General features: G+C 34.9%; 1 protein-coding gene across 26 annotated transcripts in view; it reads left to right on the forward strand.

Moving 5' to 3' along the window:
• Positions 1–19,710, forward strand: part of RIMS2 (regulating synaptic membrane exocytosis 2) — a gene marked incomplete at its 5' end in the record, with an annotated part of 447,679 nt that overhangs the window by 332,058 nt on the left and 95,911 nt on the right. For 4 of the 26 annotated variants that reach the window (XM_082754461.1, XM_082754472.1, XM_082754483.1 and 1 more), the window contains one exon: positions 14,576–14,608. The exons of 20 other annotated variants lie outside the window; for them this stretch is intronic. In XM_082754461.1, coding sequence (XP_082610587.1) covers positions 14,576–14,608 — 33 coding nt within the window. Of the gene's footprint in view, positions 1–5,702; positions 5,793–14,575; positions 14,609–19,710 lie in introns of all 26 variants that reach the window. 2 more of the 26 variants (XM_082754481.1, XM_082754482.1) reach the window with 2 other exon arrangements.

Here is a 19,710-nt window from a genome sequence, read left to right on the forward strand (position 1 = left end):
AACAAACTATTAGAAAAAGATCGCTCAATAAAATGATTGGTCATATATACTATAGTCACACGTTTATGACAGAGATGCAAACATGATTTATTTCCAGATATCAAGAAATATTTTGTATGAATCATTGTTACATTTCAGAATTTGTATGGAGAATTTCCATTCATGAGTTCCTCTTCTGCATTACGTGTTACAGGAGCTTACATACATGGAATATATGTGCAGAATAGCCTGAAAAATAAAACCAAATCCATAAACCAAATTAAACCTTACATCCTGCACTTTGCTGGGTGGATTTGTAGTCTGTTCCCATTTCCTTGCATGCACGGAGCACTCACTGATAACCAAGGGCATGCAAACTTGAATAGAGACCACAGAAGAGAGGTGCAGAGCAAACGCTTGCATTTTCTTCCATGTTTATGTTGGTCATTACCTGTGATGTGCCTTATTTAAATTAATTAATCATAAGACTCTGGAGATCTTTTGACTTTTCTTTCTGCTTACCTTTCATAAAAACATGAGGACCATACCAGGTCTGACCAGAAATCCACCTAGCCTAGTGTTTGTCCCTAGCAGGCTAGGTGTGGATGCTGGGAAAAGGAACCTGAGCAGAACAAATACCTAGCAAAGCATCAGAGCTTATCCAGGATGCTGGATTCCCAGTCTCCAGTGTTTTGTGCCTCAGGGTCTTCTACAGAAACGTCAATGGTATCTTTGTGTGGTATCTCCATCTCTCTCATAAGCTCTCTGCAACCAATCTCCTGCCTTAAAGTGGTCCTGTCAAGGTAACCCTGCAGTGCTTATCCAAACAGCTGATTCAGTAGAGCTACTCTTCGGAGATATTCAAAATAAGCCTGTTCTGAATAGGCCAACAGGCCAGCTGTACCGTATTCATTTCTAATGTGTTTCTGGCATATAACCAGAAGAGGGAGCAAAACTGCTGTATTTTAAAAACATATATGAAGACAGGAAACAAACAAATCCTCCCCCACCCCAAACAATCCTGGAAAAAAGCCTTGATAGCAGCTTAAAAATAATGTCTTTGCTTTGTGATAATTAAATATACCTTCTTAAATATAGATATATTTATATTTAATGTACCATTAACTGACGATTTTATTCTTCTGGTACAGTTCCTTTATTTTTTTTTTTTTTCTGTTGTTTATTCATGTTTGGCAGTCTGTTATATTTAGTAAAGCACCAAGTGATACTTTGATTTTTAGCTAAAGGTAGGCTGTGACTCTACTCACTAGCGTACTGTAGTATTACAACAAGTTCTCTCTGTGACGTTGTTTCACTGTATCTAACATTCTGCCCTAGACTAAGCAATAGAAGATGATTATGCTATTCCCCATGTAGAAGGACCCAGTACTAAGACAGTTAGAAAATAAGTTTAGATTGGAATTGATGATGTTTTCTGCTAGGGAATATGATGAGATGAGACTGCTACTGGATGACTTGAACTGTTAATTGATTTACAACTACAAATAATTAATGTAGCCTTGAAGTCAATTTGAAGAAAATATTTCTGGAGTAAAGGAATAACCTACAGTGCACTATAATTTTTGTTACACTAGTAATGGTAATATAAAATGTAGTTACATGGCAATATTTTTTATTACCTACCTAATGACTCCCATTAAAGTTATTTTAATGTATTCCCACTGCAGCCCCAGGGAATGAAGCCCACTATTTTTATTAATTTTTTTTTTTCTCCAAGATGTATAGTTCAGTAATGAACATGAGATGAAAACAATAAATAATTAAGATATGTCAGCATTTTTATTGCAGTGCTGCATTAGTTAAACCCACAATATAAGTGATGCTTAAATAGCTGTTTAAGAAGAACACTTTATTTATTTTAAAATGCTGTTAGCATATCCCAGCATTCATTTGCTGATTTGTCTCAGTGTGCAAACTAGTTTCATGTGAAGTTCTTTTCTTTGAATATTCTTTTCCGTATGGAGAAAAAACTTTAGACGACCTGCTACAGTGTAAATAGGAGAGGCTAAGAAGTGGTGTCCTCAGGTATGGTGTGAAGTACTGGTACAATGTTACATGGAGAGGCGGGAGGTCTTGCTCAAATTTTGACAGAAAAGGACTGTGAGTCTTGTCTTTAGGTATCAGACCAGAGTCTAGTTCTTGTTACAGCAGGGTAGGGGAAACTCAGCCCTGTTTTACAGAGGTATCTGGAAGCTCCCTTGATGTAGGAGCAGCAGCAGAGTTCCTTCATTGCTGGCTTTGTGTCACATGGAGCTGGCCTTGATGCCATTAACAGTGGTGTTAGGTGGGATTGGATTCATTCCTTATAAAATGTAGTACATCTGGCACAATTCACATATCATGACATAAAGCCATTTGCTTTCCTCCACTTTTTCCAGTGGAGGTTTGACAAAGCTGGATTTTTTCCCTCTTGGTGGACTTTCTTTTATTATGTCTCTTTTTATATTTTCTTTTATTATAGCTCTTCTTATTTTCTTAGGGAATTTGCTTTGTAAATTAAAACTTGCATAATGTGAATTTAGCCTTTTCTAAAATAAGTCTAATTAATTCCTCTTCTCCTTGTATTCTTAATGCATGAGTTAAAAATCATGAGCATCTGGTTCAAAATGTAGTTTCTTAGCTTTTGACAATTTATTCCACAGTTCTAATGGCTTTTCACTGTGCTGCTTCATGTTTAATAAGCACTAGCAAAATCCACTTTTGACTCATTTTTAAAGTAGTTGTCACCATAAATTATTAAGACTATAATTCCTTTCTGAGTGTTCAACTTACAGCATTAAAAATAGAAGTTCTGAGAATTTTTCATTTGCAGGAAAAGATGACTACATTAAGTATGTCCTGGTGAAAAAGTGAAGACTTTATGATAAGCTAATTAAAAGTCTAAAACTCGAAACGTACTGATAAAAATTGCTTCACAGAAATTTTTGGAGCTGAAAAGAATAAAAAAGCTGAGTGGATTTAATAAAAAAAGAAATTTGAGAGAAAGTTTCAAGCAAAGGGTAACTGAGAAAAGGAATGTTATTGTCTGTAGTGCAGAGAAAAGAAGGGAGGGGGTAGTATTTGCATAAGAAAACCCTCTGTCATTAGCATCTTGGTATTCTGCTGCATCATCTTGTAGCTCTGCAGCTTGCAGCATCATTCTGCTTCAGCTGCGACATAACTGGAGCTTAGAGCACATATTTAGAAAATCAGAAAAGCTGGAGATATGCAACAATTCTATGTTATTTCCTTACTTTTAACACTGAATATTCTAAACAAAAGTGGAATAAATGCTGAGTTTGTTTTTAACAGTAGGTATACTGGAGTGCACCAACCTGTCCCAGGCAGCATGAGCGAGTGTCATTCTCAGAAGCGAAAGGCACACGGCCAGGTGGTATCCTGATGTGCGCTGGGGAGAGAGCCTGGCTGCACAGCTCACTGTGGTGCTGGTGCCCGGGGGTAGATGCAACAATGGCATCTAATGAAACAACCGCATTTAACAATTTTATCGTTCATACTGATAGGAAGAAATCTGAATCAGTGCACCTGTCAAATCCTTCTAGCCCCAACAGTGCTTCAATAACTATAATTTTTGTACTCAGTAATCTCATCTTTTATATAATATGTGAGGTCAATGATTTTATTATGTCTTTCATTAGTCACAACTGATTCTCACAACAGAAGACAGATTGAAATTCATTTTGAAGTGAGAGTGGTGAGAAGTGAATGATAAATTAGAAAATGGGAAGATTTATTTCCAAATATTTATAAGTTGGCCAAAGAAGCTTTGATTAAAACAAGGGAATAGAAGGTGGCCCTGTGCCTTGCAGGGAAAAAAAAAAAAAAAAAAAAAAAAAAAAAGAGATAGAGAGATTTTTAGAGACTATAATGCAATCTAACCAGTAACCAATACTAGCCAAACTCTTGCATTGTTCCAGAAGTCAATGAAGCTTTTCATCTGATCCGAACTCAAGTACCTGCAGTCTCCATGTACTCAGTCTAAGAGTTGCACTTACCTTCTGAAAAAATGAAACAGATATTTGAATTTAATGTTGTAAAAATAACTATAGCTATAGAAGGATCCTTGAAACTTTTTTTCTGAAAGTATTTACATGGTGATACTATCACTTTTAGTATAAGCATTAAAAAGTAGCCTATATTGCTTTTTATAATGGGTTTTGCTCTTTTAAGGCATGGCAAAATATTTATTCAAAGACTTATATTTTTATTTGATGTTTATCATAAAATCAAAATTTTGTTAGGAAGAAACATAAGATTTTATTTCCACAGTTTCAAAACAGAATGTGTCTTCTGAATTTCAGTGCTACACAAAGTACTTCAAAGGTATCAGTTTGTGTTTCAACATGCATATCTGTGGTGTCCTAAAAACATTATATTGAAAATTTTATTGATGTGTTATTACTTGAAGGCTACAACTCCATCATTTTCAAAAGTGAAAGCCACCTTTCATAGGAGAGCAGCCTGTTGTAGAACAACAGCCATAGATAAGATGGCTACAGGATAACTGCAGATAACATTTTTAAATGTTTACATTCTGAATTCCAGATATCCACACAGCTCAAATAATGAGGAAAAAAAAGGTCATGGGCTAATATAATTTTATGTCTTTTTTTTTTTTTTTTTTTTTTTAATTAACAAGATTGAGAATGTACTCCATATCTAGCATATTCTTCTCCATCACTAGCTATTTCTCTGATCACATAAGTGGTTATACCCATGCTTTATGGCTGTAAGGACCTTTGCATTTGGGGGGATCAGCAAAATAAGCAGTTTCACAGCAGCCCAAACCAAAAATGGAGCTTAAGGTATTAATCTATCTAATTGATTGGGCTAGATTTGGTTTTGACATGAGCTATCAAAAGCTTTAAAGCGTAGTGTTATGATAACCACACAGTTTAATTTTCAGAAGGTAGAGAATTTAAATGTAGACCAAAAATATCTGACATTGTCACAAAGACTAAAGTCTTGCAATCCTAGGAAATGGAGTCCCTATCTGGAGGACAGTGTACATGCCTATATCCATAGCTCTTTTCATGAGCAGATAGGTCAGAAATGCTGGTTTCAGGGTATAGGAACCGTAATTAGGAAGAGTGTCTTAATATGCCTAAAATACAGGTTGAATTTAAATCAAATTCCAGATTTTAAAAGTGAATCTGACCTACTTTTGGCTTAAATATTTTTAACTCAATTTATTGTTAAAAATACTTTTGCAATTTAAAAACAACATGCATGATTAATGGTTTGGTTTTACTTTGTTTGTTTGTTTGAATTTTTGTGAATTTGTGAAGTCTTTTCTACTAAAATATTTTTGCATGCCTTTTTAAATTCAGAGAAATATATAAATATTTAAGAAGCTATAAAATACCCTGTTCACTTTTTTTAAAATAGGAGGAGTTATTGTGTAAATAACCTCCAATGTTTTTAATGTTTGTTTTTTTTTTTTTTTTTCACAATTGTTATATATAAAAGAGAGAGAAATATTTGATATATTACATAGACATTAACTTACATAGAGTATATCCTTTTCCTTGTTTAAGTTGTTGACTAAACCTCTTCATCACAGGCCTCTAAATTAAAGAAATAATCTATTTTTTTCTGTGTTAATGATAGTATTTTGTTTAGATCAAGTTGTCCCAAATGATATTAGGTGTCTTATAATGCAAGTTATATAATATTTCTGATTTTTTTTTGGTTTATGCTAGAAGTTACATGGGAGGACCAGCAGAAAAAGGTGAATGGTACAATAACTGATGAAAAGCTATTGCCGAAAAAGAAACACCATTCTGAGCCAGGTTTGTCAGGGTTTGGAAAACCACATGAAAGCATGAGACTATAAAAACACATTTCATGCTTTTGTAATGCGTGTGTGCTTGATGTACTTTTTTTCTTTTTTTTTTTTTTGGTGTGGAATTTTTAGTATGTAGAGACTATTTAGAATAGTGTTGTACATAGTTCTGTTTTAGAATAGCAAAAATAGATCTGCTTTTGTACACAATTGTGTTAGAATGCACATACATTAGAAAAGAAATATTCTGGCATATTATTAGACTTAGCTTGCTCTTTAGATTTGAACTTTGTTATAATTTATCCATGTGTGCAAGCTTCAGGAATCCAGGTATAAGTCATGTTGATTCTTGTTTAGTTGACTGAACAAAGGTATCTACTGCATGCAAGGTGAGAAAGTCATCTTCAGAGACTTGAATCTGAAACCCTCGTGTACTGTCATGGCAGAAATAACGTTGTGACCTTTTTTTTTTAGCATGAGCTGCAATTTATATCTCCATACAGCTGGAGTTTGCAAATCTATCCTGTACATGAGTGGATTTCTTCTGGAGCTAAGAACTATCAAAAAGTTTCTTCCACCCCAAACATTAAGTGCAATTATTCAGCTCTGTCTTCATTACTACAATTGCATAACAATAAGAAGCAAGCCTAATAATAGTGATGATAATGCTGATGGTAATAATAGTATTGTTCTCTCCTCTGAATCAGACAATAAGAGGTGCTAATCACATTATTTTAATCACTTATAAAAATGCACTGTGATGTTATGGTGATGAACACATTGTAAAATGTAGAGAAGAGTGGAGTAGAGTAGAGTAAGAATGGTATAGAATAGGACTATACTAGACGAAGAAGCTTTAGATTGCAGGTTTTGTCCTGTATTTAAATGTTGATGCATGTCTCTCAAATGAATGGGGGTTTTCCAGTTCCAAGAGTACAATGGTATAGTTCTTGTCTGCAGATCTCTCTCTGGCCATAATAATTGTCTCATTCTAATAACAACACTTTTCCCAGTCATGTAAGTTAAAGTTTACATGACTGGACATTTGTACCACCTCCTAAGTGCTGTAATCTTAATTTTTTGGCTTACTTACATGCTGAACACCTCCAAGTTTCTTGTTGAATCTGAACTATGCAGGTTCAAGTGCAAAAATCAGGACTGAAGAGGAGCAGCAAAATCCAGATTCAGTCTCTAAACTAGAAACTGGGGAATATAGCTGCATAAGGACAGACCTTCGTTTGAATTCCATGCTTCCTGACGTTTTAATTCATCAGAGAAAGTTACAGGATAAAACAAGTATTGCTTGTAAGAGCCAGTCTTGCAATGTAAGTGTATCTTCTTTTGCAGCTGAATGTCTTAGGTATTGAATGAGAAATTCAGGATACAACATCTGCATATCTTCACTGTTGCCTTTCCAGGGTAATTTTTGCAGAATAATCTCTCTGCCCAGACTTTTCCTGTACACCATAGTTAGGTAAGAGCATTATCTCCATCTCCCAGCTGAGGTGGGCTTAAAAATGTAGTGCTCTGTTGTCTAGGCAGATGGCACATCCATTGTTATTAGCAATAACTTGTTTGGAGTCACCTTCCACATTCTTAGAAACAAGAGCCATACTTCGTTAGATGCCTGCTTTTAGGGCATTGTAGATTTTGGAATGTGAGGAAAATCTTGTAATTCTAAGACAAGAAAACAGGTGGCAGAATAGAAATCGGAAACAAAGGTGGGCATTAGAAGTAGTTACTTTTGAAAGCATTTGTATATCAGAACAATATTTATCTGATTTTCTTTTTTATCTATTTTTTCCTCTGGAACAGTATCACTGATCTCAAGTACTGCTGTGGATACACAAAATTGGTTTGGAAAGCCACAGTCACAATTGCCAAACCCCAGAATAGATAAAGACTTGAGAAAAATTTTGCACTGCACTTCACAGCCTTAGGTCTTTATGTAAAGGCTGATGTCTGATAAGAACATGAATTCTGCTTTGATTTTTGTTTTCAGGATTGTCTTTCATGGTATGTACACTTGGGACAATGATGTGTGATGTTTCATGGTGCTTTTCCAAACTGATTCTCTATACTGAAGAGGCAGGAGAAATGGTGGAGTACCAGCATAACACACACCTGCAGCTTTCAGGATGCAAGTTACCTGCTATGTGTGGCACACTGCTGGCCCCTACAGACATCCCTATATCATTACAAACCCATAGTATCTTCATTTTCAAGGCATACCAGAAGCAGGGCAACTAGGAGGAGATTCCACTGTACTCACACCTGGATGTTGAGATATATTTGATCTATAACCAGTGATGTGGCCTGATTAAGGAAGCTTCAAATTGCTTGAAGCTTGTCAATATGGGATTTGCCCTCTGCAAGGGCTGTGCTTTCTTTCTTTAAATGTTTTGTTGGCACAGCGCACAGCAAGGAGATACTACCACAACTTAGTCCCTGGCTGAAGTTGGCAGTCTACAAAATGCAGCAAGGAGGTATATGGGTACCTAATATTGCTGTTGCCCTCTTTTAATTGTCTTTTCATACAAATAATTTTCTGCTATAGCAGAAACTTGTCCTGTTTTTTAGGTTTTGTTCGTCTCTTAAGAATTTAACCTAACCAGTCACGTGGAAACAGCCAGGTAGAATTACAGCTAAGAAAAGCTGTGAGAAAAATGAGACACTGATGACATGAATACGTTGAGCAAATTACTGGGACTGTGAACAAATTGTAGATAAAAATATAAATAGATAATAAAAATAATTCAAAGTAAAAAAAGGAATAATAGTAATGCTATATCATGGGAAGCATTAAAATAATATGTGGGACTACAAATGAGATTAGCAAATTTGTTGGAGTACAGTTTAAGGTCATTAAAGAAGCAAAATGGTTCTTTTGTTTCAGGCTCTACCACAGAAGATGCTGATAAAATTCTGGCTATCAGAAACCAACATGTTTTTTCAACAACGCCCTAAATCTCTAAGTTCTGAGGCAATTGCCAAAACTGTTGTTCTGTATGTTTCAAAGAGGCAATTATATTTAAGTAAAGGAATGGAAGAGCAAAACTGCAGAACCATAGCCAAGCATAACATGGAAATTCAAGCCAGCGCTTGAATGTGTGTGCCCTTCCTTTAGCTGGCAGCATCCTGTGAGAGAGCACTGCATTCTCCGGACACCACTGGATCAAAGAGCACACAGAATACTTATGTGCTTCTATCTAACATACTAAGCATTTCCACTTTCACAGTGCCTCTCTCTGAGCTGTAATAGATGACAAACTAAAGAGAATAGAGGTCTAGTCACATTTTCTTGGTCAGTAGAAGAAAAAAAAACAAAAACATTTTCATATGCTTTTGTATTTTTATACATACTGTCCTCAGAGAACAACTTGGAAATGCAGTAGGCTGGGGTGGAAGTGCATGGTTTATTTTGTTTATTTTGTTTATTTTGTTGTTTTGTTTATTTTTAATAGATATACAGTTGAATAAGATACTGTTTTTCCTTAAAAAATCAATTATTTTCACCTGGTATCATCACTCATCTCTTCTGAACCTATAGGGTTATTTAAGGGAGAAAGCACGTCGTTTAGGGCACCAGGGCAGTAATAATCATTTCTGTTGCCTGTAAACTGTTGTACAAGTGAATAATCAGTCTCACTATCCAAAGTCTGGGAGGTGAATGCAGTCTAGCAAACTGCGTTTCCATCCAGAGATGATACAGGCGATGCAGGAACAATCTATGTGAGATAGCAAAGGAAGTATTACTGTTTTTACCCTGTTTTTCATACTTTAGGCTAGTAGATTTTACATTTATTATCTGAAAACCGTTCTGTGATAGTTTCATTATCGCTGCCTCTTGAGAAGATGGCAGTGTCATCAGATGTCCAACCCTTGTCAACACTTTTAATTTCAAAGCAATGGTCAAATAACATAAGGAAACGCTGACATATTTTGATATGATTCAAAAAGGAGACCGATTATTTTAAATGCACTTGTACATCTCAGGATGGAAAAAGGTCAAAGTGGGGTGCTTCTGTAATAATTTGGGGAAGGCAATACTTCTTTAATACTGTATTAAGGTTGTAGAGGAATTGTAACAATGGTAAGTTAAGCACATCAGAAAACACAAAGGCATGCTTACAAATGGTAAGTCTTTATATACAGTGACTGGTTTTCAATCTGAAAGAAATCATGGCTTATGTCTTTATCCTGGTGGAAGCATTCCTTAACTATACACAGGAAAAACCTTTCTGAGATAACATCTTCGTAGTTGAATAGTTCATCTATTGTCATGGAATCAGCTGAAGTAGTAATACAGTAGTAAAAAAATAATTCAAAACAAAATGGTGGTTATTTTAAAATAAGTTTGTAGTTAGTAAGTATGGTATCATAAGTATGATAGAATGTACATTAAAAAAAATGCTGTTAGAAATGGGGAATAAGATTAGTCAGGAAAAGGCAAAGTATTTTTGCTGAAGATGGGCCACTCAGAGAGAGGTGAGAACACAGTAGCACTTCATGTAAAGGCCATCATGAGCAATGGACAAATCAAAAATTATGGTTAAACAAGAAAGCTGGTATAAAATTGCCATCTTGTGAAAAGGAGAGGAGCTGAGTGGAGTCAGGGATTAGTTTATGATTGCTGAAGAGAAAAAGTCACTAGGCAGTAGAACAGTTGTCAGAAGAACAGTGGGAAAGTAAAAGAAGTCATCTGGGGCCCTGATGCAAGGGCCCTCTGGTAGGGCTGGTGAAGAAAATACAGAAAAGGTTCTTACAAAGATGCTGTGAGATCTGGAAAGCAGTGAAGTGGGCAAAATTTACAGAAAAAGCTACATATTACATGCCATGTTGAATCTGTGAAGATTGTTTGACCCGTGCCAATTGAGAAGCAATTCAGATTGAATATATCATATGAATAATTGTTTTCTCAAAAGAATACGAGTGTTCCCACTAGATTTTGGAATGATGGACTCCTTTTTTAATTAATAGATGTTGTGTATAACAGACGTAGAGTACTTATTTTAAATAAATAAAGTATTTACTTAAAATTTACTTTCTATGTTTCCCTGTACCACTTTGAAAGTCAATATGCCTACTCTGTACCAAAGTAACAGAGTATTATCCTTATCTCTGGGTAGGAATTAATGACAATTTCCATATTCTTACTGTCTTTACATAGCATGTATTTTATATAGCATATATTAAGCCTTGCATATATGCTGTAGTTACAAAATTGAATGCATTGCTTCTGTCTTCCTGTGTTTTCTTCATCTTATTTAGTCCTCAGCTAACATTTTTGAGCAAAAATGTCAGCATCTGTCCAGGGCGCAACTGTCATTTTGTGTGTGTGAGTTTACACTTTAAGATGAAAAACTCACTTTTAACTAGTAAGAAAGTACCTCATTAAAAACATTGAAAGTATGAAATGGGTTCTGTATCTACAGGAAGGGTAACTGGAAGACGTGTTTTAATGCTATTAAATAAGATTATGGAAGACTGATTTTATGCAGACTTGAACATAGTCAAATAGCCATTCACTCTAAATCTTCTTTTAACAATTATTTCTGCACTTAACTATTCTGCTTTGTAGTCCTCCTCTTTTACCAGTATCCTCAGCATTACAGAATTTGACTGGTGGTAGGGAACATCTTCCCAGAGAGCTGCATGCTTTATGTCATTCTTTAAGTCTAATCACATCCAGACTAGGGACGTATACTTATGGAACATGCAGACTTGATGGAGCATCTCTTTTTTAAAGTCTCCTCCCTGTTTTAAGATTGTGCCTATGTGATTGTGCTGTTGCATGTCTTATGGCATAAAGAGTGCTCACAAATGAGGCTTTTCTGTGAAGCCACAGAAGGTTCTGAGGGCAGAAATGCAGTGAAAGGTCTTTGTTTTTAAGGAGCAAAGAAAACTGAAATTAAGAAAAGCTTTGAAGAAAGGAAAAAAAAAAAGAATAACTTACATCTCGTTGTCCCATGCTACTTTTAGAATTTCAGATGGGCATGTTTGCTATACAAGGTTTCAAGCACATTTTTTTTAAATTAAGTTCCTAAATACTTCTCTTTAATAACTGACATTACTTACAGCAAAAAGCTCTGTATCAAAGCATGACAAAATAGTTGATATTTCTCCTGTTTTACCCAAACTTGTAATACAATAGCTGGTTTTCATTTGTTTTAGAAGTTTATTCATTCAAAGAGTCTAATTTGTTTCTAAATCTGTGTGTAATACCCAGACTCCATACCACACTCAAGATACACAGTTTATACAAACAAATGCTTGTTCCACAAGAAAGCAATAAAGATGCAAATGAAAACTACCAATTGACACCTAAATTTAATAGAATTTTATTCCATGATTTTGTTTGCAGATTTTAATACATTTCTATCAACAAAGATTGAATGTAGTGTATTTCAAGCTCCAGAACTAGAGAATTTTCATGAATGATCCAGAGAGATTTATGGATCCAGAGAGATTCATGGGTAGCTTCTTAATCATGAGGAGATTGGTTCCTATTAAGTGCTATTGCATCTAAATTAATAGGTCTAATGGAAGGATATTGGTGCATTACTATATCACAAACTACTTCTAATTCACTAATGCTTGCAACAATTAATATACACATTTTACAAACTATGTATATCAAGAAATGAGATATCATCTGAACAGTTATCCACAATAAAGAAAAAAAAAGACAATATATTTGTAAATATTTTTTCCCAACGCTTTGCATGAGGGCTTTTAAAAATTCAGTTTTTAAAACATATCGCCAGATGTGTCTCATACGCAGCCAAATACTGGCTATTCCTTGCTAGAATCCTCCAAAGGGGTCCTTGGCATATTACTAACTTGGAAATTAAGTGGTTCTAAACATCTTCTGAAAACTTCTGAAGTTTTTAAATTTTGGCTTAATGTAGTATATGGCTTAAAGCTATGCTATCCTTACAGCTATTAAAATCCACAAATGGGGTAAAAGGGTGTCATGATAGAGACTTTCTAATGATAGTGTTTGGCATAGTAGGAGTGCTTGCTTTGGGGCTGTAGATAATATATAAACACACAGATAACAGAAAACATTTTCAGAAAAAAAAAGTTTTTATTTTTTTTTTGCTGGGTTTCTGATGATGGTAATAATGATCTATTTATTTAACTGTTACAGAAATTACAGCTACATTGTATTAATATGGGCTGTATAAAATTAAGGAGAAGTAGGTCTTTATTTTCATTGTTAATTTCATACTATGGATTCATTGCACTTTATTATGCAATTTACGCACCATTACTTTTATTTTTTTTAACATATGAACACATAGCATCCTTTGTCAAAACTGTCAGCTGCTATGCTTTCATATTATATATCTCAAATATAGCACTTAACTGTGTTCATCCTGTAAGCAAATTTAATTGCCTTAAAGTGAATTCCAAATGTAAGTTACAATCTGTGTTTACAGCAAAGTTTTGGTGCAGTCTTGACATTTGTTGGATGAAAATGATAATCTGCTAGCTATATAACAAAATAGTTTAACTGTAGAACATGGGTTATCGGATGAAAATTAGTCTTGTCTTTCATTTCATTTTGTTAATTTATATTGCTTATTCTAATTTTGCATTTTTCAGTGCTATTGATACTGACTGCAAAAACTACAGCATATTTTTTGTGGTGTATGAATTTTTCTGGAATTTTTAATCTAATATCTGCAGTGTTACTGAGTTATGAGCAGTATTTTGTGACTCACAAACTGCGAGCAGAACTTAGATCAGGACTTACAGATACATATATTTGCTTTAATTCTGATGCTTTTTTTGTAAGAATGCACTTGTTTTGCTAGTGATGGTAGCTTCATAGTTCAATGTAATTATTATTACTTTTCAAGATAAATTCCTCCCATTCTTTTGCTACAACTAGATGTTCAGTACAGAGAATGACATTGTCCCTCAGATGTTCTCCATGTCTGAATGGCAGTGTGTGTTTTGAATTTGAAATAATAAAGTAAGTAATGAGATAGTTGCTTTGGCATTTAATTTGCATGCATTTCCAATAACTTAGACTACTGTGAGATGGATAATATTTGATTTGGAAAAATATCTGCTGAATTGACCATGAGAGTTATTAGCTATACATTCTCTTTTCTCATATTCAATATTTTGGTCTTGAAAATATTGCCATTGGCAAAGTGTTACAATAACATGGTCCTTTCCAGAGTGTGTTATGTGGATTCTGAAATTCATGAGCTTGTATATCCTTTTGCAAACAATCTGTTTCCTTTTTATTTTCCATTTTGGGTATGCGAAGTTTGGTTCAGAATAAATTAAAATCATTTAATCATTGAATTAATCTAACAATACACTTCCCATTGGTGACTTTAAACTGGGTGTTCTGTACTTGAAAGAAAAAACTAATAATGGCATTCAAGTTAATAACATTCCAAAAAGTTGAACAGTCATGAACAAAAGTGTTTCTGCTAGTTAACATACCTTTTACTATCCAGGTTTCTTTTCAGCTTCATTTCAAGATTGACTTTGATCTCAATTATAACATTTGTTACTTCCTCAGCTCCTCTACTAACCCTGTCTTTGCTGTTCTTTTTCAACTGTAGTTTAACCACTTCTTTCTCAGCTTTCTTTCTCTTTCTGATGTCTTGCTATTTTTCTCCCCATTTACTAACTCTGCACTGCAGACTTCTCTCTAAAACAATTTTTGGCCCTTTCCCTCAGTGTCAGTTTTAACCTTCTGAATACATCCTCTCACGCCCATCTCCTTTGTCTATGTCTGTCCATTACACGATGTGATCACAGAAGAAGCGGAATCATCACGGAGAAGAAACTCAGGTCTGTCTCTTCTACTGCTTTTCTCTGTGCTATTTTTCTCATTTTACCTTTCCTATAGATTTTATCATAGCTCATCTCATATACTTTTCACTCTCTTCCTCTCTCAATATATTAAAACATTAGCAAACTGTAAGAGTTTAAGTTAAATCAAGATGTTTATGTAATACTTATTACCTCTGAATTATGTACTTTGCAAAAAAGTTTAAAATCAACAGATAACACGTGCATACTTTTAGACTTTGAACTGGTTAAGTTTCTCTCATCTGTATTTATTTCCTACCTCCAATATCTTTGTGTTAGCCTCTGAGCTTCCAGCTAGCACAAGAAACACATATGTTTTCTAAACGTATAAACTGTAATTTGTCTATCTTCACATTTGGAAACTTCTACATAAACTAAAAAACTTAGACATAAGAAGCCATTTTTCACCCTGGGGAGGATATAATTTAAGAACCAAACAATCTCAGTAAGATACATATGATACACTGAAATTTCAAACCTAGCTTTTTTGAACAAAATCCATTTTGATTAGAAGTTGAGTTGTTAAAAAGCTGTTCTCTCATGGAAAAAACTGTAAAACAGAAGGGTTTGATAACAGAGAAGTGAAAACATTAAAGAAGATCTAATTTAGCTGTATTGGTCATGGCTTTTCTTTCATATTGCACATTACTTGTTTTTTAAAGTTTCATATCAAATTTTAGTCTGCCATTTTATTGGATTTTCCACATAATTTGTATTACCGGCACAGAACTAATTCTAGCTACCTCTGAAAATGCAATAGCTGTTCATACTTGACCTGCTTGTTCAGTCATAGTATGTCAGAACAATGAGGAAATTCCCCATATTTAAGCTAATCAAATTCACCTATAAAAGTCTTACACTTTGTTGTGTCAAAGCTCTATTTTTTTTCTATGCTTCTGCTGTTATCCCAATGAATAAGAGAAGTCACTTGAATACCATTTACTTTATAATCTCGGAAGCAATTTTTATGTACTGGTCCAGTAAGACTTAGGTAGGATTTAGTCAAACATTTTTTGTTTCCTCTCCTGTGGCTGGCTCGTTCGGAACTCAGTTTTGCCTTTGGTACTACTCTTATCAAAATCCCTTAGAGTCAGAGATTATCTGTGGAGGCTTCCAAAAGTTACTTGCTGTGGATTTCATACTTTACAGATCCCAAGATAGAAATCACTTAAATTACAGGGAGAGCTAAAAGTTGATAATCCTGATCTAGTGGGTGGCATCCCTGCCCATGGTAGGGGGTTGGAACTAGATGATCTTTGAGGTCCCTTCCAACCCAAGCCATTTGGTGATTCTATGACTCTATAGCAACTGGTAGTCAGAGTTACATGATCTGATTTCCTTCTTCCATAAATCACCACTATTGGAAATTAATAAATTATTCTGTAGAAGCACTGAGTTTTCTTATGTTGTGCTTAAGATCCATTTCTAGTTTCTGTGCAGTGGTTCTGAATCTGTTTCATTACAAAAAATAAATAAGCAGATTGGGTGAGCAGTTTCTTATTTGTTCATAATAAAGGAAAAGGAAATTTGTGGACCCTTTTATTAAATAACCCTCCTCTGAGTTATGAATCCTAAATGATTCTTAGAATAGGAAGAAGTCAGTCCTTAACAGGATATCTAGACTCTCAGAAAAGTATGTATTTTTATGATACTTTCTTGAACATATGTGAGAAGACAAACCTGTGAATTGTTAACTTTTTTTGGACACTCCAGTTGAGATAAGCTTCTGCAAAGCACTGTTTTGCTCACTGACAGTGTTAACCAAATGTATTAAGCACTAATAAAGTTAATTGTCTAGCAAAGAAATGCAGAAGCATGGCCAGAAGTGGAGCTGCAAAAATTACTGCCCTTAAACTGAAAGCAGTTAGTTTGCTTTGTGTGTAGGAACGTATTTTCAGATACACATTTGAGAGTGGTTATGTGATTAACTTCTGTGCTTTACCTCAATGACATTATAGCTTACACATTTCACTCTGAGGCACTTTGTGCAGCTGTGTGCTCAGCTAAAAGCAAATACGACTTTTCAAAGCCACACCTCCAGAAGGAGATGTTTCCCCGTTGCTTCAGATTTTGCTTTTAGAAGTGGGGGTACTAGGATTATCCATTTACAGGTTTTCTTCAGGAAATGCTTTTCACAGTACCATGCTAGAAAACATTTAGCTGAATCAAACAATTAGCTATTGATTCTAGGTGTTATTAGACCAAGAAATGTTGAAAAAGCTATATATCTGAATATGTGACTGTTGTACTGAAAGAAAGGTGCTATCATTTCCTCTCAATGGACATTAACATCTTAGCTTTCAAGTTGACAGGATTTTCTTCACTGAAAAAAATCTAGGATTTTTTAGTGGAAATGTCCTATGCTAGTGCATGCAAAGCTAATGCTGTATGTTTCAGGCAAAAAGGCAAGTTTCCAAAGCTAACAAAAACATTTTAATACAAATGTCATTATCTGACATCAGTGCAGGTTGATAGCAACCTTAATGATTAAACTCTATTTTCCTTTGGTGAATGAAGAGCTTCACAATGTGCAGTTTTCACAATTTGTTTCTAAAATTTTACTTTGCAAATAATTTAAAATATGTCATAGGATGTATTGTGTGTATTGTGAAACTGCTAGAAAGACATCCTGGTCATCCTGCCTATATTCAGTGTGGGCAGTGGAAGTAAAACTGCCTGCCACAGAACCTCAACCACCAACTGGGAAACTTTCTTTTCACCAGTGGTTCTGATTAACCAGATACTGTTGCATCAACTAATTGCAATTATACTTATTGTGGTCTTCAAGCATATGAGATACAGAAAACATTCTTCAGTCTTGTGAAATGGATCTAGGTGTGAGATGACTTACGTAACTATAGCCCCAAACTGACCACCAAAACTACGAAAAGGCCAGTCTATGACAGTTTAAGGTCAGTAAGTGTACAGGTAGCATAAATAATGATAATTAATTCTAGGTTTAGTTCAGGATGAGAAAGGATGGACTAGTGATGCCCAGTCACTGCTGCTTTTTTGTGGTAGTGCATGGAAGTTAGAAGTTGGACTACCTTCTATTTCTGAAGGGCCCTGAAAGGTAAGGAAATAAGAGTTTCTGGTTCTTTTTGACAACTTCTGAAGCAGAATTCTCTCTCAAAATAGGAGCATAGGAGGATTGATTAAAGTTTTTGCTAACTTTCTTTGAGAATGAAGTTCAAATAGATAAGAATTTTGAAATATGTTTCTTGTGTTGTAATATTTTTATGGAAGTTTGTTTTGTTTTGTTTTTAATAATAACCTGTTTGCTGGGGGTAAAGCTTACAAAACTTAAAAAATGTTAAAGATCAGAGTTGTCAGCCCAGGGCAGTGGAGGGCCAAACAGTAGGAAAGCCTAGAAAATAAACTGTTGGAGGAAGCAAATGAAAAAAAAAAAAAAAAAGATTGAGATAAGTTAAGAGAGCAACTGCAGTGGAAAAGAAGGAGCCTTATTTGTATTTGTTTTTATCTACAGTATCATAACAGGTTTTTCAAACCTCCCAGGAGTGAGTCTACTCTGATATATTTACCCATTATAAATAGGACATGACACCCCCCTATTTTTGTTGTTATTGAAGTCACTGTTCCGTGACACACTTCCCTTTAAAGACCAGGGTAGTATTTTGTTTTGTTTCTGTCTTTCTCATGTTGAAAAGGAATTCCTGAAGGATTTTGTAACATATTAGCACAAATGTGGTTAGATGACGTGTGAATCACTGAAGGCTTCTGTGATATTTAATTTGACAGGTTTGTTTAAAATTTCATTCCTTAGACTGTGACTGAGACATTTAAAGAGTCCAACTCTCTATTTGTTCAACAGAGAACAAATTCAGTCTAAAGGTATTTAGCATACTAATAGATGTATCAAGTTGGATGGCTGGGAGGTTCTTTGTCCTTAATTTTAATTTTGATTAAAATTAAAACCAGAAACCATAGGCCTCGAAACCCCCAAACTCCAAAATAGCCATCTGTATTGAACCAGGTAAATAAAGGCTGGTCCTCAATCTGGCAAGGGAAAAATAGACAAAATATCAGATTATATAAGTAAAAATGAGAGCATAATTGTGCAAAAAGCAGAATACCATTACATATATATTTTTTATTGGTAAAAATTTGCTATCTGAATTTGCAGTTCTACTGAGTCTTGCATGAAGGTGTGTACACCACTGTTGTTTTTGTGTCCTCTACTTAAGTCTTCGACCGTATTTCTGGCTATTGGGACACTGATGAAAATTTCTTGCATTCTTAGGATGGCAGAAGAATCTCTATTAATAGCTGTTTGCTTTTCTGGAATCTGAGGCATAGTTATCATCAAGTGTTTGTGCCTATGTATTGAAATGGCTGTGTCAGAATGTGAAATATTCAGTGGTTATACTGATGAGTATAGTCAGTGAGAATTGTGAGAAGCTTGAAAAATAGGAGGCTGGAGAACTTAACAATAAGACTGAGCTAGGGCTTTAATGAAGACAATGCAGAGTTGAATCATAGCATGGCTGATCTGAATACATTTTCATGAGGACAGAATTTAGGAGCCCACTGGCCCCTCAGATATTTTGCTTTTGCATTTTCAAAATCCTATTGCATATTATTCACATAGGGAGGATTTGTCACAGTTCTTGGGGGAATTGAAATGTTGTGCTTTAGCTAAGGTTAGTATTACTACTTCTTTAGTAACACCTTTTTTCCATGTGGGATCTTGGCATTCTTCAGAGGCCACCAAAACGTATGTACTTTGTATGAGGCAGCAAGGACAAACATCACAGAGTACCTTGCAAAAATCACTTTGGAAAAGGATCTGTGGGCAAACATAGTATTAAAAAGAAAAAAAAAAAAGTCATAACTAATTATTATTCTAACGAACATGCAAAATAGAGCTTCCTAGCTTGCTTCACAAGACCTTTGTCCTTTATGAACTGTGCTGACCTATCCCCAGTGATGAAGACCTAAGATAACCCCATCAATTTATGAGCCCACGATTCTAGAGCTTCTTTAACTTTCTAGCCTAGATCACCACAGCATCTTATTCAACACTTTTACTAAGCAGTGCCATGTATTCTGCAAGTAATGTG

This window comes from Aythya marila (genome assembly GCF_965140915.1).
Source record: "Aythya marila genome assembly, chromosome: 2".
In the NCBI taxonomy this organism is placed as follows: Eukaryota; Metazoa; Chordata; class Aves; order Anseriformes; family Anatidae; genus Aythya; species Aythya marila.